Genomic DNA, 23,976 nt, shown 5'->3' with positions numbered 1-23,976 from the left:
CCATGCTGCCCACCACTTACAGCTCCCAGCCCTCCTTCTGGGAGCCACATGCCATTGGGCTAGCTGTGCTGGCTCCGTGCCTGCACATGGGGCTCCTGGCACTGGAGCCAGGAGCCCGCACTGCTGGGCAGGGCCGAGCTGGCACTGCGGCTCCATGTGGGGCTCCCAGCACTGCAGGCAGAAGCTCCTCTCCCCACTCACCAGCTGTCTAGTTGCATGTCATCACGGTCTGTATTTTGCCCACCCCTGGTTTAAGGCAAGCATGTACTCCTGAAACCTCTCCGATGACGCTGGCTGCAGCTGTGTTGCTCAAGCTCAGACCACATCATCTATGAATGTCCTTACAGCCCTCGTTCAGGTGCCCAAGGTCTTATTGACATTGACTACTCTAGCTGTTGCTGGCTTTCTTGCCCTCATGTTTCCAATATACAAGTTTGGCAACGCTCGCTTTGTCATTGCCCCCAAAGCCAATGCTGTACCCTCAAATCCCCAGCCATGGAAACTATTGCTGTAGCGTGCTGTCCAGGTGCCCCAGGCCATGCCTCCCCCAACCCCAGCACAGTAAAATGGACTATACTACACTATGCATGTGGGGCAGACACAGGAATTGGAAGCCACAGGAAGGAGAGGAGGGCTCCAAGATCCTTGCTGCTGGAGCAGCTGAAGCACCAGAGGAATGGTAGCTGGATGTGACCCAAGGGAGTGGAAATTAACCTCTTATAAAGAGCACATGGCTCATGAGCTGCCATTTGGACAGCCTTGATTTAAGATATTATATTACTTCACCCTCTTCATTTCTTCTACAGATAACTCCCTTTTCCTTATACAGGTGTCCCTCGCTTTATGCTGTAGATGTGTTCCTGGAAAACGGTGCATAACATGAATTCACATAAAGGGAACCAACTTTACAATGCAACAAACAGGGATACATTCCAAGACCTCAACTGTATAAAACCCCAGACCCATTTCTACCACTTTTACAAGATAATTTTGGTACTCACGAACAGCAGACAGTACACACAAGCACAGGGCACTATCATAATGGGGATGGCAACTACAGAAACATGCATCACAGACAATGAGCAAGGAGCACAGATCCACACAAGAAACTATATTTTGGTGCACGTCACCCCCACAATGCACCACACAAAGCAGCTGACTGAGGGCTTCCACCACCACCACATAAAAATGACCGCATAAGAACGAATTTACCTCACATGTAACGAATTTTTAGTATTAAAAAGGTCATTGCATAAGAGCGAATTCGCACATAGAGAACCCATGTAAAGTCAGGGAAACCTGAACTGAATTGTAAGTAAAATGTTTGAAAATTATGCCATTATAGACAGGGGTGTGATGGTCTAAGCAAGCTTTCGGGTTCAAAAACCCTTCGTCAGGCTAAGGAAGCATACCAGACCAGCCTCTGGCCTCTCTACTTTTCATTCCATCCAGGAAGAGCACACATCAACTGCCGAAACTTCCTTAGCCTGACGAAGGATTTTTTAACCCGAAAACTTGCTTTAAAATTGTTTTCCAACTATTTAAGTTGGTCTAATAAAAGATATCAGATTCACCCAAAGAACCTTGTCTGGACATCATATGCTGAATTTCTCAGTAGTCAATAATACTAAATTCAAAAGACAAACTGACTTGGGAATTAGGAACTCCACAATACTACAACATTAGTCTGCCTCATGTGGCAGACTATCTGTCAGTTGTTTTTAAAAACAAGTATAAAAAGACTTTGTACTAGGGGTGCACCGATAGAGATTTCGGGGGCTGATACCAATAGCTGATATTTAAGGAGGCACGTTGGCCGATACCAATCTGATATCCAATACAGCTGCCATCAGGTGGTAAGTCCGGTGTAGCGGCAAGGAAGGAGGAAGGAAAGGGGCGTGGTGAGGGAGAGCTCTACCTCTCGCAGCGAAGGAGGACAGAGGCACAGCTCGTGAGGTGGAGGCAGCTCCCACTACTGCTTGCACCCTGTGAGAGCAGGGGTGGGAGGGCATGGCACATGGCAGGCTGCAGCTGTGGGGTGGAGCCAGAGCCAGGGCTGCATGGGGCACATCTCGCAGGTGGCTAGGCTCAGAGCAGGCTCTGGCAGCACTGGGAGGAGGCTGCAGTCATTCCAGATTCTACCACAGCTGTTCCCAGGCCCGTGCTGCCACCCAGCACAGCCCCAGCTGAATGCCACGCCTCCACCCAAGTGCCAGGCAGCAGGTGGTGGTGCGGGGTTGGGAGTGGAGATACAGCAAAATCCGGGGTGGCTGCAGCCTCCTCCCAGCACTGTCGGAGCCTACTCCGAACTCAGCCCCTGGCAAGAAAAGCCCCGTGCAGCACCAGCTCCACCCCACAGCTGCCACCAGCCTCATGCTGCATGGATCTGGGGGTACACACACCCCCTGCACCCGCCTCTGCCCTCCTGGGATGCAAGCAGCAGTGGAAGCTGCCCCCACCCCACAAACCACACCTCCGTCCCATACCCCCTCCCCCCAGCTAGGCAGCACCTGCCACTGCCCCCTCCCTCACCACAGGGGATGTTGATCTGCCCCCACACCATGTCCCTTCCCTCCCCTTCCTCTTCTGACTTACCAGCTGGAGACAGCTCTCTATGCTGCTGGTTCTTCTCCATGCTGCGCTGCAGCTTTGTGCAGCATGGGCATTTATCGGCCAAATTACTGGCCCCATCGGGCCGATATCTGATGTAGACAATTTTCCTTATAATCAGTACCAACCCGATATCGGACTGATGCATCAGTGCACCTCTACCTTGCACTATATTAAGACTACTTACAAAATGCCTAGTGTAAACATCTGTAGAAGGCAAATCAATCTTTTGATAACTGCAAAGATTGTACGCAAGATTCTCTCCAATGTCTCGAATGTGTATTTATTTCACCCACAACTACGTAGGTAAGACTTCTATGAAGTAATTTCAAGCCTAACTACAAAAGTGTATGTAAAATCTTAAGATACCCTTAATAAAAAATAGGAATTGTTTAAAACAACTCTAAAATAGCCAGATACACCAGATTATGGCCCCTGGCAGATGCTTTATAACTATGCAATCTGGATCAGAGAAATGTTATGCCCAATCCCAAAAATCATGCCATACAGCTCAGCACAGAGGAACCAGCATGAGGGAAACCCAATCTGGTGCTCACATCACCTTGGAATCTGGACTGTTCATGGACTTTTTAAAGATCCCAGAGCACTGCGAGCCCAACATGGGAGAAACATTAAACATGGAGCATCTTTGTGGCTAGTTTGGCATTTGGCTGCATCTAAATTTTTTGCATGTGTGGTATGCTACCATTTATCATGCAATTAACAGTCTGCCAGGGACCTATGATATAGCCTTTGACTGCAAGTGATAGAGGTACACTTCTCTAGAATCAAACTGGACAAACATCTAAATTTTCGTGATGTGTATACACTCTGCTCTGACTTTCATAGTATGTACAAGTACACATATATCTGCAGAAATAATATTTAATACTTGCTTACATAAGTATACAATGCTTGCAAGTGAATACATTGTACTATTATATTTCAAAGTTGTACCTTGTACTACTGTTCAAGTGGCCAGTAGCTGAATATGAAATAAGGCTCTCACACCCTTCCTAAAAGCAAAATATTCTGGCTCACTTAAGTCAATGACTTATTTATCTGAACTGGCTTCTTTCAAATATTTTTCCACAACTTCATTTTAATATAAATATTAGTTAACTACTCACAGAACTTTTCTGGATATCTTGTTCAACTTTAGGAGAGAACACCGAAAGGTCCCCATTAAGAATAACCTCAGCGAGTGAGTTCACCAGAGGTGCATAATGTATAGTAAGAAAGACCTATTAGAAGAACAGGGCAGAAAATAATTATTAGACCTCTGATACAAGGCTTACACGCTAAACACTGAAGTCATTTTTCCCCATCTAATTCAGTCATTACCATGACAGAAAAACAAACAAACAAACAAAAAAAATCAATCAACAAACTGATATCCTTTATTCATATTTAGTATTAAGAAAGAGCAAACTAAAATCCTTCCCTATTATCAGTCAAAAACAAATCTGCCTACTTTCAGTCATTAACTGATACTAACAACTTTCTTTCATTAGTGCAATGGAATTCTACACTATATTCTCTACAGCCCTATTCAAACTTGGGCTACTGTATTTTGCAGTATTCTACTTGCACATCAGTTGAATACTATAATCTTTACTCTCTGGTAATATGCTGAGTAGTGTTATTGTGAGCTGTTTTACAGCTGCCGCATTCTGCTCAAAGGTGGCCAGACTTCAGCAATGAAGTAACGGGATTTCTACAATCATCTCCATCTGTCTCAACAGTGTACTAAAAAAAATCTCAAACAACACTATTTAAAATAAAAGTATTTTTACTTAGTCCATATAATAGCTAGCAAAAAAACCTGCTGCAATTTTCTCTAGCTGTTTCAGGTACACTGAGAGAAAAACAATTTATAAACATTGCTGATGCTATTACAAATAATACACTGAAATTAGATTAAATAGATGTAAACACATACTTGTGATAGAAGATAGAGAGAAACTTGGAGACTTATTTTTGGACGCTCCCCACCCTGTGGAAGGAAGAGGACAGTGTGTGTGAAAAATTCTAAATTATAGAAAATTAAAGTAGATACATAATTATGACATTTAAAAAAAAAAAAGAAAAAGTAACCAAATATTTCCTGCTTATATGCATCAGCTCACCTCTAGCTACAAGTTTCCTATATAAGAGCCAGGATCAGACAATTAAAAAAAAAAAAAATTCAATTTTTTCCCCTATACAGATCACTTCTAATTCTACTCTTACAGTGAAGGACATGGATAGCAATATCACATTAGAAAAAAATATTGAAAAATTGTGGGGAGGGGGGAAGAAATATCAGATTATGACTAGAGGCCACTTGAATGCATTTGAGAAACAAAGTCCAAAACCAGCTTTTTTGCTGTCATCTTAGAAGTTCACCTTATCGAAAGTGTGCTTCTGATTCAAATTTTATTGGCCTTAAATGCGTTTAAAAGACTTGTTTAAACAATATATGCTCTTAGCTGCATCAGGTTCTAACACAGTTTGTCAGCCAATGTGTGGGGTAAAAATGAAGTTCTAAAGCTGAATTTACATTTAAACATGGCATTGTAATTTCACTCAAGAATGGCCTTTGGCTTGAACAGACTGCCGTGATAAAACACTTTTTCAGCAAAGGATTTGTTCATACTTAAATGTTAACACCTGACAAACTTCAGGACAATTCTAATCCAAACCTGAACTTGCTGCTCTGTCCCATTACCATCTGCTAGAATTCAGGTGTGTATATTGACTGAAAACCATACTATACTTAGTACATAAAACCTATGTACATCATCTGCATTAAGTTGCTCTCTTTCAATAAGCTATTTAAAAAAGGGTCCTGAGTTACTTAAAATGTATTTCTTGTAAAGTACTTTGATGTACAGAATATTAATTTGACTTAAGTGATACACGAATTACAGTAAACTATTGAGTGAAAACATTTAGGTAAATCTTAATTATTAATGACAGCTATTTCTTACCTTATCTTGATTTACTAATGAATACACATACAGAGGCAGGAAGAGTCTATTAAGTAAGTGGTCTGTGAGCACATCATTTAAGAATTCACAATTAATAATAAGGATATCATTAAGGTAATGCAAGTGATCAAGATGTTCTGCTACCAAGTCACTCAATTTACCCCTATTTCTGTGCCTGAAAAAGAGAAAGAGATTTAGACATAGCAGTGATAGCAGTGTCATCACAACTAAATGGGGAAAACGGTTGTTTGTTTGCAGGGAGGGCGGGTTGGTTTCGTTTGTTTAGATTTTTTTAAATCTAGGTAACATTCTCGGTAGACCAACTGTCTAATGTTAAAGCCAAAATACTTGTCTGTAGTCCTGGAGACTCAGCTCATGCAGTCAGACTAAAGGAAAATATACAATATGATTTCAGTTTTGGAGATGCAATCCCATAGCAAAGAACAAGATTTTTTAGCGTCCATCAAACATGACAAATCAGAGCTGCCTTGCAGTATAGCCTTCTCAGACAGCAATCATGAAAGGAACAATTACCATTTTTTTCAATGATAAAAAGGCAGTAAGAGCATTTTAGTTTTTTTACTGGGTTTATTTCTTTTCTATAACCACAGACAAGTGGTACTAATACAACAAGGGGTACTAGAGGAGTTGCAGTTCTGCCAGTTATAATGACAATAAAATATAGGTTGAGAATTGAACACTGTACAGAGCCTAAGTTAATTTTCTAAAGAAGCAATTCAGAAAACTGGCTGGCAACAGGTACAGGCAACCCCCACTTAATGCTGTTTCATTTAGCACTATTTGACTATAACGCTCATTTTAAATTGATACCCGATATCACTTAGTGCTCAGCAAGTTTTGTTATAAATGCTCAAGGTCACCATTTTGGGTCATTAAAAACAACTATGGTCATCATCTTGGGTTGTCAAATACTTTCGGTTTCACTTAACACTCAGTTTTTCAGGAACCAATTAAGAGCACTAAGTGGAGGCTGCCTGTATATGTACCAATGAAGAGGTAAACAGGGCCATGTATCAGCTGCTCTATGAGTAATGAAAGGCCTCTATGAAGTCTGGCTAAAAGCTACTGTGCTTTGTCTGTCATCTACAGCTGGGTAAGAATGCACATACGTGCAGTTACCACGGAGAAGCTGTGAGGTAGTAATTCGCTTTTACTTCATAGTACTAGTTTGTGTACCCATACCTTCAGACAGCAAAGTCAAGTATCTAAAAGGAGACTGAATTCTAACACTAAAAAACAGAAATAGTCCTGCGTATCTTTTACATATTTAAGTAGTTTATACTTGAACTCCAGCTGTATCCTTTAGAACAACTGGAATAAGGAGTAATATTTTGAATACATCATTTATGTACAAGATTCTTCTGGCAAGGATTCCCAGCATGACCTACATGCTGTGTTAAGCTGGCTTTTACTCCTCAGACCAGGTGAAGAACATTTTGCATTCTAAAGCTTGTCTAACTCTATTCCAACTATGTAGCTGGTCCAGCAAAAAATATCACCTGGCTAAGTACAGACAGTCAAAAAGCTTAAGGATGAATCAATTTAATGTTTGCAGGTTAATCTAAACCACACAGATTGAACCAATAAGCAAGTGAACAGACACCTGCTTTTGATTCTAGAAATGGAGCCATGTGCCTGCAGTGGCCCAGACCAGACGCCAGGGGGCACTAAAGTACACATCCCTGCTTGAATGGAGCAGACAGCTTGTGCCAAAGTTAACCAACCACACCCTGCAAGGGGGGATTTGTGGGGGAGGTGCAAAACATCCTGGAATGCTGGCACACAGAGTTAAACTTGAATCTGGAGGGGATCTGGGACAGAAGTGCAATAAACCAATTTAAACTAAATCAGTTAAGTATGATACTACATTCATCCAGGTATATCTTAAACTGGTTTCACCCATTTTGAAAGTGGTTTATGTGCACTGAACTTCCGCTGTGTTACAGATTTGAACTAGTTTCTCATCACTTATATTAGTTTATGCTTAACTTCTACCCCTAACCCCTAAGAAACCTTTGCCTTTCATTACCTATTAAGAATTAGACTCAGGATCCTACCAGTATGCAACTTAGCCTTGATCATTTCATATAAGGAAATAGGGATTTTCAATGTATACAGGAAAAGTACTACTACTATTCAATAAACAGTATTTGTAAAAACTTACTCTTCATCAGTCTGCACACAGTTATCCAGTTCTATAACATGGCTTCCAATAAACCAAACAAGGTTGGAGAAGTAAGGGACAGCAGTTTTATCTCGAATGTAATGCAGCATAGGCTGGTTGTCCACTGAATAGAAAATTTAAATACAATCAGTTTCAAACGTTAATATTTGAAAAATGCTATAAGAAAGATACCTTTGAGTTCTGGCTGCATGCTAGCTTTTCATGTGTACGCACCTGGGTTTAACTTATGCACAAAACGGGTATCTCTGAAAGTCTGACATAACTTAACACTAAATGAGTATTAAAATACTAAGAAGTTATTTTTACACTGATATGAAGATAAACAATGCGCAGTTCAGAACAATTAGTCTTCAAGTAAATTGCTTTTTAAAAAAGACAAGTGTAAGAATAAAGCAATCATACTGAAAGCCAAACTAATTAGACTTACATGACACTGCATTAAGGAACACAGGAATCAAATCATCAGTGAAGGAAGGGCAAGAAAAACAGACAACAGTTAATAGGATTAGGAACTGGGATGGTGATACATCCTCCAAAAGGGTTAAATAGCTAAAAGCAGGAATTATCTAAACTAAAAGACACAGGTTAGAGAGTGTTAGATCAGAAAATTTTCAAACTGATAGAAAATTATGAAACCTGCAGGTTTGATAGTTGTGCTTTTCAAATTCAACCCTCGTAGCACTCCAACATTCAATTTAAACTCTAGACAAGAACATTTTCATCAAAAAACTTTTTCTTTAAATTTAGGAAATGTACACAAATAAGTTACGATGTTTATCAAGCTTAATTGGTTTTGTATTAGCTGGCTCATGTTCAGAAATTTTTATATACATGTAAAGTAAGGAGAAAGAGCGAGCGTGCATGAAAGAGCGAACACAGCATGATTCCTGCTTGCAGAACATATAGAAAGAACCACATTTTGCTCAGACACCAACACCACTGGAGTGTTCATAAAAAGAAAAAGCACTGATGGTATCCGGCAACTGCAGTTCTCCCCTGAATCAAACAATTCTCCCCTGCTTTTTATGATTTAAGTGGGCGCTTATACTGTAGTATTCAGAAAAAAGTTCTGCAGTCAGTGGGGCTTCATTACATTAATACTATAAATGTCATTTTACTTCCTCCATAAGCTTATCTATAACCAACTGGAATGTTTCTGTTACTGGATATGCTGTATTTGAAGGGAACACACACTGGCAGGAAACAAAATGGATTCATTTGTTTCATCAGTTATTGCTCAAAATTAGAAGGCTCACCAAAGAGCCATTGCCACATTTGTTTTATATCTGAAAATATACTAGGAAATAGCAATATTTGAATCTTCTCTTCAGTGTGTGCACAAATGAAATATCCACCAATTTCTAGCAGGCACAGTAATCTGTTTTTATGTAATTAGACTTAGTCCTAAAGATTTTTTGTTTTCAACTTAAATGTGAAAAGCTGATTAAAATGGTATAGGAAATAAAAAGACTTATATGAATGTTAATCACCATACAGGTCACTCCAAAGCATGACTTGTGCTAGAGGCAGAATTTGAAGACTTCCTTATCTTTCACGGACTGCACAGATGAGCTTACAAAGGACTGTTGGGTTTTTTGGGTTTTTTTTTAAAGTGTTCTGTTATGGAATGCACAAACACTAGACTAGATGACAGAAGGGGATAGATTTCTTTTGTACCTTCAATAGTTTTTGTGCACTGATTATACTAATGAGTGCAAGAATCAGATTTACTACCCAAAAGGGGAATCAATGTTGTTTCGGGCATACAAATTTGACATTGAATGAATATTTTGACAGGCAATGCATAATGTTAAAGCGCAATATTCTTAAGGGAATCATACTTTCAGTAGAACAGTAAGAGTATGACCTCTACTGGCTGTAAAGGTGAATTTTCTTGAGTATTTTGTTTTTGACTGTTTCCTGTATCAAGGACAAAATATTAGTACCAGTATTTCTATAATGTAACTGCAGTGCTTATTTGTAGTACTTTTATAAAGATCAAAACATGCATTTAAAGCATACTTTTCATGCATGTTAAAACATACTAAAAGCTGAACCCGACAAATCAGGGGCTGTTTTTAGTAAACCTGAGACATGTTTAATAGTTAACATTACACTTGGTTACACAAAGATAACATTAAGTACATAAACTATATACAAGTTTTCTGATTTACAAAACATACCTTTGTAGACATTTAAAGTTATAGTTCTGACAGCAATTCTAACCATGCTTTCTGGATGGTTAAAAAATTTAATAGCCTCTGTATACAGGGCAAAATCATTAGTGTGCTGAAATAAAACAGAAACATTGTGAATTATCTTAACAAATATTCAATACTCTGCTACACTTTTATCTGAAAAGGTTACCCTCCCAAGAAACTGCTAAAATACATAAATAATGTAATGATGCAAATAAAAAAACTGCCTGTGTGATAATCTTACTGCTCATCACTAACAATGCAAAACCAGTTTTAAACATCAGCTGGGTGTTTAAGCAATATTTAAACAAAAAATATTAACATTAAAAAAAAATTAATAAAATTAACTACTATCTTTACACAACAACTTCATTGCATCATAAGAACACTGACGCCCTCTTCTGGTAACAAGCAGTATGTGGAGAAATACAATGTTACTAGAAAAAAGTTCACCTTTAAACCCCAGTCCTGCAAATGAAGCAGAATGGATGCCTTTCCTGTACTTATTTCTACCAACTTCATACATGATTTATTTACAGGGATCCAACTGCAAGATTAGCTTCGATTTATTCAGTTATAGACAAAATAATTCTAGGCGGATAGCATATATTTAGATTTAAAAAGTTAATGGTACATTTGAAGTTTAGCAGCATTGCATGTCATAATTCTGAGATGTGATGTTTATCGTTCAAATTTAGCAGGCAACTCAGGGTAGCTCTTATTAGACAAGATTTCAAATTTAACACCAACATTTAGTAACTTAAGTTAATTTGAATATACATATATAAAAAGTCAAAGAGAGGTTTTGTAAAATGTGTGTAATATAAACACATTTATAAATGGAAATGTGACTGCAATATTTTAAAAACTTTTTAAAAATGCTTTAAATCTAGTTATTTTAGTTTATACTGTATTTTACCAAAATAAATAGCAAGAAATTGAAAGAATTCATAACACCAAAAGCTTATCATCTCTGTTGCACTGTACTTCCACTTAAATTTCTAAAGCTATACTTTTTAAAAATCAGAAAAGCTGCTCATAGGCTAAGATTAAAGTGGCTTCTCTCTCACTTTTCAAAATGTCAGCACTTGCTAGCACTTATAAATGCCTCTTAAAACTACTCAAAAGTATGCAGTATCACCTTTCTTACTTTGTAAAAAAGATTCAGTCTAATAGTAATAACAATGACAGCAAATCACTAAGACATCTGGGAGTAATACAGACAGCAATTTAAAAAAAAATGTTAAATATCACATGCCCTTTGCCAAAGCCTACTGATTTCTATATTAAGAACAGTGTTTAAAATTAATTAATTCAGGTTGCGATTTCATCACAGAGCCCAGAGAGCTTAGCATGAGCACCTCTGTGGGTGTGTCTACATATGCAATCAATGCGCACAAAAATTCTGGACTTATTGTTCTGAAGTTTTCCTCCCAGGCAACACATTTGAAAATGCACCCAGGAACAAAGAAGAACAAACTCGGGAGCAATCAGTACAGTCCATTGAACCCAGTCAGAGCAATGCCTAGGGCTGCTCCCACCACTCTCAATGTGCTGTGGAAGGGCTGACTGGGGCATAAGGGTGCTTCAATGCATGGGGTAGCTGGCAGGCAATCCCCGCACTGAAACACCCTTCCACCCCAGCCAGCCCTTCCAGCACCTACACACACGCTGTTATACATGAAAAAGAGCAGGATAGTACTTGTATTTACAAGTACCTAATTAGCCCATTAGTGCCCAATTAAAGCTGCTTACATACTAACTCAGAGTTGCACCAGAAGCCATCAAACAGTTGCTTGCACTTTACCCGGCAGCTACTGTGTACAACAAATCCCTTGCCTATGCCGCAGACCACACATTCTGCTGCACACTATAAAGTTTTGCCAACAGAATTTGAGTTCTATCAGTAAGTTTGAGTTCCTCTGTACTCAAAACTCCCTGTGGTGGCAGACCTCAGCTCTACCAGCAGAGTTGCTTCATCCTGCTGAACCGAACAAGGCTTGTATTGAAAGGCCTGCACAACTAGGCAAACACCAGCAAACTAGCCAATTTCTTGTTGTCAAATTAGTCTACCACGTTCTTAGACTGTATGTGTTAATGAAGAAAGAGTGAAAACATATTTTTCTTTTTCTGAAGTTACGTAACAGGACTACTAGGATATTGTGTAGGTTTTATGCTTATGAATATCTGTGTGACAATGCCACACCTGCAACATCCGTAAATCATTTCATTATAACCATAACTGTCCTGTCAGACCAACCTGGTGGCCTTCTATGACCAAGTCACAAAATCCTTGGACGCAGGTGTTGCGGCATCTTTCTGGACTTTAGGAAGGCCTTCGACACTGTCTCTCACCCCATTCTCCCCAAGATGTGGGGAGAAGTGAGCACGCAAGAAGGGAGCATGCTAGAAGGGAGGGACAGGCTCCAATTGAATCTGGACAGGTTACAGGGGTGGGTGGATAAGAATATGATGAGATTCAACACTGACAAGCGCAGGGTACTGCACCTAGGGAGAAAGAACCAGCAGCACACCTACAGGCTGGGGAACTCCCTTCTAGTCAGCACAGAGACAGAGAAGGATCTTGGTGTCATTACTGATTTCAAAATGAATATGGGCCGCCAATGTGGGGACGCGGTTACTTGTCACGCATCCACAGATGCATCATGAGCATGTCCAAGGAGGTGATCCTCTCCCTCTATGTGACACTGGTCAGGCCGCAGTTGGAGTATTGCATCCAGTTCTGGGCGCTGCACTTCAGTAGGGATGTGGACAACATGGAGAGGGTCCAGAGGAGGGCCACTCACATGATCAGAGGGCAGCAGGGCAGGCTCTACGAGGAGAAGCTACGGGACCTGAACCTGTTCAGCCTCCACAAGAGAAGGTTGAGAGGGGATCTGGTGGTCATCTGTAAACTGGCCAATGGAGACCAGTAGGCAACGGGAGAGTCCCTGTTCCCCCCGAGCACTACCAGGAGTAACAAGGAACAAAGGCCGTAAGTTGACATAACAGATTCAGGCTAGATATCAGGAGGCACTACTTCACAGTCAGGGTGGCTAGGATCTGGAACCAACTTCCAAGGGAAGTAGTGCTTGCTCCTACCCTGGGGGTCTTTAAGAGGAAACTAGATAGACACCTTGCCAGGGTCATCTCACCCAGCATTCTTTCCTGCCCATGGCAGGGGGTCGGATTTGATCATCTGCTCAGGTCCCTTCCACCCCTACCAACTATGAAACTATGAAACTGGTATTAGAAATGTTAAATACATCATTTATAGTACAATTGTTAGTAGAAAGATTTCCCCATGTTTCTGATAAATGTATATGGAACATCATTCTGAAATAATTACTGAGCTTTCAGCCAAAAACTTATTAGGAACTACAGAGTCAGGAATTTCAATCAGTTTACAAACATAAATTGATGCCCATTGACTTTGGTTATCTTTATTAAAAAAAAAACAAAAAACAAACAACTCCACACTCCAAATTAAAGCTGCCATTTGACGGAGCCTGCAGATCTCATGTCATAATGGGGTTTCTAAACTTCATCAAGACCCAAGCCTGGAATAAATGCACCAAAGCAACTTTTTCAGTAGTATTACAGTGCAAGATCTGAAAGTAATACAAGTATTTCAGGGCATGGACAACCATTTGTACAATAAGGTACTAGTACCTGGAGCTCTGCACTACCATAATTTTAAACTATGGCTAAATGGGAAAAGAAATCTAGGTAGGATACAGAAATGCTCAGACATATGGATGAAAATGGTGAAACATGGATCTACAGCAGTTCAGTATTAGGCACCTCCTCCGTTTTCATTTATTGTGTCTAGAAAATCTTATCAAGAACACTAACAGCCACTTACCTCATTGTAAAAAAAATGTACAGTGTGATTGTTGAGTTTTAGAGAAAGAGTTTTCAAAAATGATATATAATAGGCCATGATCTCCTCATCAGAAAAGTCAAATTTGTGCACGATGATGGAATTTACATAGTTATTGGAGAGCAGATAATCTGAAATGAAGAATTGTAGCACAAATCACCATAATGGATAAACATTAAATTAGTCTGTAATGTAAATGACATGCCTGACAATGAAAAGCACTATATAAAAAAGGGTAACCTAGCAGTAGTTAAATCTTTGCTTAACAATTAAATATCCCTATTTTTATGCCTAGCAACAGAAATTAAGACTTTGAATCAGGGGCGCCAAACATGGGGCCTGCAGAGTCCCGCCACCTGGCCCCTGGTGCCTCCCTTGGGTCTGATCAGACCCACATGGGGCACAGCACACACCAGTGCTGTGGGAATGGTGAGCAGGCTGGATCAGGCTCCTGGACCATTCCCCCAGCACACCTTCTCTAGCAGCTGCACCAGCCGCTGGAACCTGCACTCTGTGTGGTCCCTGGAACAGCTGGAATGGGCACCACATGCAACACAGTCCAACCAGAGGAGCAGCTGTACTGCATGTGATGGCCGCCTTGGCTAGCCTGCACTGCATGCAGTGCCTGCTCTGGGACATGTGGTGCACACATCCAGTCTGGGACCTGCACTGCACACAATGTTTACAGGTACCATGTGCAGCACAGATCTTAGACTAACTGCACCAAACACCATATACAGCTCACTCCTGGACCCGCCGAGGTCAACCATCATGTACAGCAGTCTGGCCAGGGTGGCCACCATGTGCAGCACAGCTGCTACTCTGGACAGACTGTGCTGCAAGTAGTGCCAGTTTCAACCACTCTTAAGATCTGTGCCACACAGCACAGGTTCCAGGCTGGCTGGAGTGGCTACCAGATTAAGTATACTGAGGGAGGAGAAGGATGAGTTTCTTTCAAAAAATGCTGCTCTGAGTAATACTAATGTGCTTCTGCACCAAATTCCTACAAAAGACTTCCATAGGCAAGGTTAAAATGGAAACAAAATATACTTCCATCTGTATTTTTGCTTATATAAGCTACAAGACTTTGTGGCTGGTAATCAAATCTTTAGACCAATTCTTTCACCTTCCATATTACACATCCCCAAAAGCGTGGATTATTTCTGCTTGCCACTTGCTGCTGCTCTTAAGCAAGTGTTGGCATTTCCTTGTCATCTTAAACTTTTAAAGGGACACTGAACTTAACGCGGTGTTTTGTTGGAATGCCAGCTCCATCCATCAAAACAACTCCAAAATGAGGTTTTGTTCACTGAAAAATGCTCTCTCATTAAGAGCAAAGCAGACATTTTAGGCCCTACCTAACCAATGACTTTATGGTTTATTTTAAATAGCCCCTTTAAAAATGTGGAGCTACTATATTTTTTCCAACAGTACAAGCCAAAGGTTACTGCACTGCTGGAAACTCGTATGCAAACTGGAAACTAATTTTGAAACAGACTTCAGAATGAAATTGTAATGGATTTACAGTGCTATCAAAAAAACACAGCAAGTTCAAGTTAACAAAATGAAAATAGATTAGACCATATACTCAGGATTTAAAATTTGCTTAATAATCAAAATTTAGCTTTCAATGAGGAGTTCTTACAGAGTGAAGTTTCATGACTAATATTCTCAAAGAGGATGTTCAAGGTCTGCAGCAGCTGCACACACACATAACGACCAGATTTCTGACGCAGTATGTTTAGGAAGAAAACAAACATGTTCTTCTCTAAGAAAAAGCTAGAAAACAATAAAGAACTTGTATTAATTCATTAGCTATATTTTGTTTGTTTGAATCCTTACCTAAATTTGACAACTTAAATACTGTGTGTTTGTAAAACTCTTAAAAATTGCAACCATTAACCAGTTCAAACAAAAGTAGCTTCTTGAAAACTAAACAAATAACCAAAAAAACAAAAAAATCACTAAATGCAAATTATGTGATGTTTAAAATACAAAAGATCTAGTAGTTAAGCAACTTATCAATGTTTAATTTACTGAAAAAAGTCAGCTGAAAAAAAAAAAAATCAGGATGTGCAATGAAAAGTGATTCACAAAAAAAAGATGGATTGATCTTAGCATAACAGGTATCTAGATATTCCACCCCAGTATTAAAAATCTGTCAAAAATTGGTTGGACATTGTGTTGTTGCACATATTTATATACAATTTAGTATTGCAGTGGCATTCACCAAGATCAAATTCTACAGACAATTCTCAAGCTATTTATTCACAAATCTTCTAGTTTTATAAGATATTAGAATGCATTTTCCCTAACCTAAGAAAAATGGAAAAAATGTTTGAGTAAACCTGCTTCTCAACTAATCACATACACTCTGCAATTAGAGAGCAATGATAAATTGCTCAATAGTTTATTCAATTTTTTTCACATTAACACGTAAAGTAGTGCTAGGGAGTATTTCAACAGGCGCAATTCTGCTAATATTTCCATGCTACTAATTTTGAAAGCACCCCTTGCAATTAAGACTAAAGACCTGAACATTATAGCCTTCATTTTGTTACCCCCTTTAACAGCAGTTGTAACAACACATTTTCAATTTAAATCCACAGGATGCTGTTAATGCCAAGCATGTTACTTTAACGTAGATTTGCTTTTCAAGTGAAAAGAATTACAATATTTATCATTATATTAGCAACAATTCAGTTTCAGCAGAAGAGTATGTACTTTGTCCACCTTTACAATTTTACTTCTAAATAAGATCTTTTTACAAACTACTTGTAAGGCTCTGCCCTAAACTTCTGCAAAATACAGAATCTGAAGATGAATTACATGATGGCAAACACCTGGAACTTTAAATATAATTAGAAGAGCCTTCCACGCTAATATTTTTTTTTTAAACTATTATGGTTTAAAGCTACCTCATTTATCATCTAAATATCAAGCCCAGTTCTGATTAAATAAAACTAAAAAATGTCTCTGCTGTCTACCTGTAACTGCAGCTGTATGCAGGTACTCCCTCCAGATTGCACTTATTTTTATCAGACTTTAAACCACAACAGTCAAGCAATAGACACATGGCAGACAAAAAAAGGCATCACAGTTTGAATTCTCAGCCTGTTGCTTTAAAACTCATTTATTAATCCCATATTAGTAGGACCCATATTAAAGAAAACCCAATCTTTTCTTTCTGATAATCATGACACATCATGATCACAGCAGGAGTGAGAGAAATGAATGGCAAAAAAATTATAATGAAGGCCACCATGTGTAACACCAGATGCTTCACTTAATTTGTCAGCTGATAAGGTTAACTGACAAAGCAAGAAACAACCATAGAGGTTTTATAGGATTTTCTAGACTCGAATCAAAAGGGTCACTTTGATTAAAGTCTCTGTTATACTATACCTTTGTTTTCATTCTATCTGAAAAAAATAAAGGGTTTGTTATGAAGTTCCCCTAGATCAGAGCTCTTCAGCCATTTGCCCCAGCAAGGGATCGGAGATGCTCTGTTCACCAGGACACCTCTTGGGGTAACAAGAAACAATGGTCACAAACTGACAGAGAGCAGAATTAAGCTAGGTATCAGGAAAAACTTCTTCATGGTAAAAGCGGCCAAAATTTGGAACGGGCTTCCAAGGGAGGTGGTGCTCTCCCCTACCTTGGGGGTCTTTAAGAGAAGGCTGGATAGGCATCTGGCTGGGGTCATCTGAGCCCAGCACTCTTTCCTGCCCAGGCAGGGGATCGGACTCAATGATCTGTTGAGGTCCCTTCTGACCCTAGCATCTATGAATCAATGAATCTAAGAAAATACCTCCTATATATGAAATACCAACCATTTCCAGATCTTCTGATCAACAACTGTATTATTGTTATTATCAATAATAATAATAATGATAGCAAAGATTTAAAGCACTTACTCAAACACTGAACTGTCATTCTGATCACCCCATATAAGGATCTCAGTTATGGAACGAATAGTCTCTACTAATAGATTCCGGTTATGATCCGTTACCGTGGTATTTTTGGTCAAAACATGATACATATACCTAAACAAAAAGAAAGTTGTAAATATTAAATATAAGAATAACAACTAATATTAGACTCTGATTTTCACACTCCTTTGCACATGTAATATAGTAAGTACCCTGTAGTATTGTTTTCCTACAGTCAATAAAACAAGGAGAATTTCTTTTTTTTTTTTTTTGGCTAGTGCAGCCAGTGATTTGTGGAAGACTACTATTTGTATTTTATTTTAAAAAGGATCCAAGTGAAATAGAGCATGGAATGCAAATGTATAAAGTGCAGGTGGCAAACAAAAACTATCAGAATGATAATGAATGCAGTGCACCTTCTAAATGCCAATGACTAAGTACAGCAAACATTATGATTATGTAAGCTATTTGCCCAACGTGTTTGTTATTGTGATAAAGAGGATTTCTCAGATGAATACTTGCAAGTCAAACAACAGCAGGGAAAACAGTTTTCTGGAGAAAGATACTAATTCTAAAAAATGACATGTACGCTTCAACTAAATTGCTTTATGCTTGATTATTAAGTGATGAAAAAAATAAATGATATTTTGAATCCATGAAGAAGGATTTATCCAGACTGGCTGAGTTTAGATGCTACCTAAGATGAGGTAGCTTCCAGCTCAGATGTCTGAATTGAAAAGCTAGATGGAAGACGGTTAGATGTGTATTCTGACCCAGATATAATATTCTGGAACCCTCATAATCTGCACAACTACTACCAAGTAACTTGCAGGGAAATGAAGCATTTTATGCTGACTCCTTTTCATCGTACATTATTTTTGTAGAAGACTTTACAGCCAATTCAAAGCATCTGGGAAATGTTGAATGGTGTAACATTTTGCCTGAAATCTCTCCAATTTTATTTATTTATTTGCTAAATTCAAGGGATTATTCATGTGGAATGCCAGGGTTTCTTCTGAAAACAAACTGAGTGCCCGTGGAGCCCCAGTTGCAACCAAAGCCACAGCCTGGCACCCCAGCATCTCCTGATATTCTCAATTTCATTGAGCAGCAACGTGGTTCAGAATAAAGACTGAGGTTCAGAAATACTATGTTAGTGTTTCAAAAAAAAATTTTTTTTTTGAAATGTCCTGTATACTAGAAATTCCAAGTTTTAGTTCAAATCATTGCTTTCTGTACATACCATTTCAGAAAAAAGCAAGCAATAATTGTACCTGCAAACACAATACTATTAGAACAATTATTCTGTAATAATTTGCATCCAAAATAAATGGCAAAGTCTTCTCCATGTGGAATAAAACCCTTTGAGTTTAAGGTGTTCAGTTAGAAGAGGATAATAGTGCACTATTTACATACATTCAGCCTTTACAAGTCGAATAAGCAATATCTCAAGTACGAAATCTGTAGACAGATGCATCTGTACATATAAGAATTTATTTAAATGTGTATAATTACACTTAAAAAAACCCAACAAAAGCCCAATTCTGTGGGGAAAATTAGTCTTATGCTGATCAGTACAGAGAGCAAAAAAAAAAAAAAAATCACAAGCTATTGTTTTACTTTGCCCCAAGATTCTCTAAATTGAGAAGCATTTCCCAAAAGCTTAAAAACAATTCATGCAGAAGGCTTAACATGACTTGAAATACACTCAGTTTGAACACTTTTTAATCTGTTATGGTGGCAAGGGCTTTACATCAGTGGTCACCAACCAGTCGATCCCAATCAACTGGTCTATCAGAGAGGGCCTGACAGTGGATCTTAGTCATGACTGGGCTGAGCATCACCCCCTGCCACCGAGGCCAGGCTGGGCAAATGGGACGATCCCTCTCTGTGCCCCCTCACACCAGGTGAGTGGGAAATGGAGAATGTAAATGGGGGTTATTTCCTGTCCTTTCTGTAGCCAGTGTGACTACAATTAAAGTCTGCAGCTGTTTAACTGGGTCGTTTGCAATTAAATTTCCTAGTATGAAGAAAAGCTTGTAACGCAAGCTCCGAACAAAAGCTGGTGCCTTGCTCCCAAGCTACACCTTTATTTATCCAATTAAAATTTCATGAGGAGGTATGTGCCAACATCCAATATCAAAAACACACTAACCATTGTTTGGGGAAAGTTTTTAAAGCTTATCTTTTCATAATGTTAACTCTTCAGTCAATCAATAGAACTTCTTTGTTAACTTCATTCCTACATGTTTCAGTTGTTTTTGTTTTTGTTTTTGTTTTAGCTTGGAAATGAGAACTGCAGAAGGGGTCAAAGTATCATGGGCATAACCCTCCACTACTGAAGCTAATAAGAGATTCTGCCACTGAATGTGCAAGAAAGGTCGAACTGGGCCCCAATTAAATCTCTCTAAGAAACTGGTAAAGTTGAGAGCGTGTTTCAGCAACTTAAAAGGTAATAATCAATATATGGATGTTGTGCAAATTAATGTTTATACTATACATGGTATTTGATAAAACACACTAACACCAGGGATCCTATAGTAACACCCCGTAAAACACGGATTTTCTCTTTTGAAGGAGAAAACCGTGGAAATTGTGAGTTTCCCCTTTCAGACTGGCAGAGTTCCAGCCTGCAGGGAACTGTGGGAGTAGGAGGACAGGCAGGGGGCACCATGTGCATGTGTGCACATACAGGGGAGGGCTGGGGCTGCTACCCAGCCCAGGTGGTGTGTGGGGCTAGAAGGCTGGAATGTGTGGCCTCAGGACCTGGGCAGGGAGCAGGATGGGGCCACAGGCAGGTCATCCAGGGGACAGGTTGGCTCCCCACCGCTGCACGCATTCCTGGGGAGCCATGGGGGGGAACAAGACCCCCAGATCTGTGTGGGGCAGGTGCAGGCTGTGGGCTCAGGGCTTCTCACCCTGCTGACTTCCCCCTGGAGCCTCCACAGCCCAGCTGGCAGAACCAGCACAATAGGGCAGGGTGGGGAAGCTCAATATAGCAGGGGGTTCCCAACAGCGGGGACAATGGCAAGCCTCCCCCAGCTCGGTGGGCAGCAGTGGGGCCGGGGCTTGCAGTGGTGGTGCCCAGCCGTGCTTTGCCCTGCTGTACCGGGTCCCACCTGCTGGGCTATGCAGCCACAAAAGGAGAGCAGCAGGACGAGGAGCCCCAAGCCTGCAGCCTGCACCTGCCTGGTACACAAATCTGGGGGGCACATGCCCCACATAACCCACACCAGGAATGCGCATAGCAGCAGGGACCCAGACCCCTGAGCCTGCAGCAGGCAGCTCACACTCACCTCCCCCCCATGGGCTATGTTTGGGCTGTAGCGCCCATGGGGGGGAAGCCAGGCCCTGCACTCCACTGCGCCACAGCAGCTGCCACCTCCCACAGGCAGCAGCCAGGGCTCAGGCAATACTACGTGGGGTAGGGAGATGCAGACCAGAGTCCCTGGCCCCATAGCCCTGGCAACTGGAAACCAGCTTCAGCAGGGCTGGGAGAGTGGCACCAGCAGGTTGCAAGGGGCTGTGGGTGTTAAGTGAGGGGCAATAGCATGGACACGGCACCAGCATCAGGGCTGCTCAGTGCCACAAAGCAGTGGGGGTGGACAGCTACAGCTGGACCTGCATCCTGGTGAGCAAAGGGGGCAGGGGAAGCTCTGATTTTCCATGATAAAAAAAACACAAAAAAAAATCAAATGCCAAAACTGATAGGTATTTAGAAATTATTTTATTATAATGACTGAGGCACTGATAGGCTTCCAAATTGCTTTAAAATTCTAAATATATCAATAAAACATTGTGTTCAACTGATATCTATGTATATAGTGGCATTTCATTGTAATCACAGAAAAATACAGATTTTGGGAGGTGAGGAGGTATTAATCAGAGAATGCACTATTTTTTTTTTAAACAGAGAAGACCAGGATCGGTGATTAATACACACCAAGTTGACAAGTCAAGCTTGAGAAGTTAGGAAATGCCTGGAAATGCCAGAAAAAGTGTCCATACATACTTAATTTAGTCAAAGTATGTGTATCACCATATACTCTTCAGTTATATAATTGCATGACTACTTTCCACTGGACTCTTGTCATTTAATACACAGGAAGGACTGTGCTCAGGAAGTGAATCAGAGGAATAAGTCAGTCCCCTGTCTTTTTAATTTGTTAACATGGTAAGGGACCAGATCACAGGAAGTGTTTACTATATAACTACTGGAATGTGTATGCAACATTATGCAAGAGGATCACTGTTGGGAAACAAACCAGAGGCAACAAATGGTTCCAGATAAACACCCCCTATGCAAAAGAGATCAGAAGTTTACAAGACAATATTTGTGCTATTACTTGTGTAAAATACCTATTCCAGGCAATAGCCAAAGTTAAACAGTTGTCTTTACAGCTGGAAAGCTTAAGAAAATCATTAGAGCAGCAACTGTTAGTGAGCTGTTCATGGAAGAACAAGCTGATGAGCACCACAATGCTTGAATCAATTATTTTCTAGGGGTGCACTGATAGAGATTTTTGGGGATGAGACTGATAGCTGATATTTAAGGAGGCACATCACCTGATACTGATCCGATTTCTGATACAGCTGCCCCCAGCTGGTAAATCTGGTGTGGTGGAAGTGGGGAGGGAAGGGGCATGGTGGTGGTGCAGATCCCCATGGTGAGGGAGGGGGCAGGGACAGGCACTGCTGAGACGGGGTGGTGGAGGGAACTAGAGCCGCAGCTCACAGCAGTAGGGGGAGGTGGCTCCTGACACTTCTTGCACCCCAGAAGGGCGGGGAAGCAGGGTGTGGCCCCCAAATCTGCGTGGGGTAGGCTGCAGCCAGGGCTCAGAGCAGCAGGGGCTGGGCTCAGAGCAGTCACTGGCAGTGCTGGGAGGAGGCTGCATCCACCCCAAATTTTGCCACTGCTCCACTCCCAGCACCGCCACTGCCAGCTGCCCGTCACAGCCCTGGCTCTTTCCGGCACATAGGTGGAGGCAGGGTGTTGAGCCAGGGCTGTAATGAGTGGTTGGTTGTGGTGGCACTGGGAGTGGAGCAGCAGCGAAAATTTCAAGCGAATGCAGCATCCTCCCAGCGCTGCCAATGCCTGCTCCAATCCCAGCCCCCACCAAGAAGAGCCCCATGCAGCCCCAGCTGTAGCCTGCCCCATGCAGATCTGGGGTCATACGCCCTGCCCTGCCCTGCCCTCCCGGGATGCAAGCAGCATTAGTAGCTGCCTTCCACACCACACCCCCACCCCCACAAGCCATGGCTCCATCCCCCTCCATCCAGGCAGCACTTGCCTTTGCCACCTCCCTCAATGCATGGGGCATTGATCTGCCCCTCTCCACATTCCTTCCCTCCTCCCTCCCCTTCCACCACACCAAACTTACCAGCTGGAGGAAGCTCTCCATACTGCCTGGTCTGTTCATCACTGCTTGAGGGCTACACTGTGGCCGCACGCAGCATGGGCATTTATCAGCCGCATCAGGCCAACATTCGATACATAACTTGAGTAACATGAAATATATAAAGTGTAGGGTCACACAATGGGCTATGAAGCTGCTTATTCAATGACTAAAATTAATCCTGTGAACTGAATGAGGCAAGAATAGAATACTATTCTGTCATGAAATATGACATAATAGTACTATACATACAAGCAGCTAAATTAAGATTGCATGAGCTGTCCGGTATCAGCTGTGTCTTTTACAGCCGTGTTTTTGATTTCATAGACGTTAGGGCTGGAAGGGACCTCGGAAGATCATCCAGTCCAGCCCCCCCCCCCACCCGAAAGGCAGGAAGTGATGTTGGAGCTGCAAGTGCCTCCAAGTTTCATCCACTGTTGTAGCAACACGTTTTTTGAATCTGAGCCCTACTGAAACATGGAAGCTGAAGTTGCGCATATGGGACTTCCATTCAGTACTTCTAAAGAAGGGGCAGGCAATTATTTCAGCTGGAGGGCAGCTTAATGAATTTTGCCAAGCTATCAAGGCCCACATGGATAGCCCCACTCTTTGACAGATGCCCCACGCCCTGGTCGCCATCTTGGGGCCAGAAGTTCCACCCTCTAATCCCTGACCTTTGCCACCAGAAGTCCCTCCCCTTGTCCCCTCAAGTTCTCCTTTCAGCAAGGGGGTTTGCAATCTCAGAACCAGAAAATCATCAAATTATAGTCTAAAAATGA

At 41.0% G+C, this 23,976-nt stretch overlaps 1 protein-coding gene across 5 annotated transcripts in view; it reads right to left on the bottom strand.

Annotated features, from left to right (window-relative positions):
* CLEC16A (C-type lectin domain containing 16A) overlaps positions 1-23,976 on the bottom strand; it is a 188,080-nt gene that overhangs the window by 158,054 nt on the left and 6,050 nt on the right. For all 5 annotated transcript variants that reach the window (XM_090023182.1, XM_090023177.1, XM_090023180.1 and 2 more), the window contains exons 2-9: positions 17,787-17,915; positions 15,515-15,648; positions 13,852-14,000; positions 9,972-10,077; positions 7,768-7,891; positions 5,583-5,757; positions 4,553-4,606; positions 3,741-3,854 (exon numbers count right to left, since the gene is read on the bottom strand). In XM_090023182.1, the coding sequence (XP_089879308.1) occupies positions 3,741-3,854; positions 4,553-4,606; positions 5,583-5,757; positions 7,768-7,891; positions 9,972-10,077; positions 13,852-14,000; positions 15,515-15,648; positions 17,787-17,915 (985 nt within the window). The remainder of the gene's footprint in view (positions 1-3,740; positions 3,855-4,552; positions 4,607-5,582; positions 5,758-7,767; positions 7,892-9,971; positions 10,078-13,851; positions 14,001-15,514; positions 15,649-17,786; positions 17,916-23,976) is intronic.

Source organism: Crocodylus siamensis, chromosome 12 (genome assembly GCF_052110815.1).
Source record: "Crocodylus siamensis isolate JL-2025a chromosome 12, ASM5211081v1, whole genome shotgun sequence".
Lineage (NCBI taxonomy): Eukaryota > Metazoa > Chordata > Crocodylia > Crocodylidae > Crocodylus > Crocodylus siamensis.
This window is presented reverse-complemented; position numbering and strand designations above follow the sequence as displayed.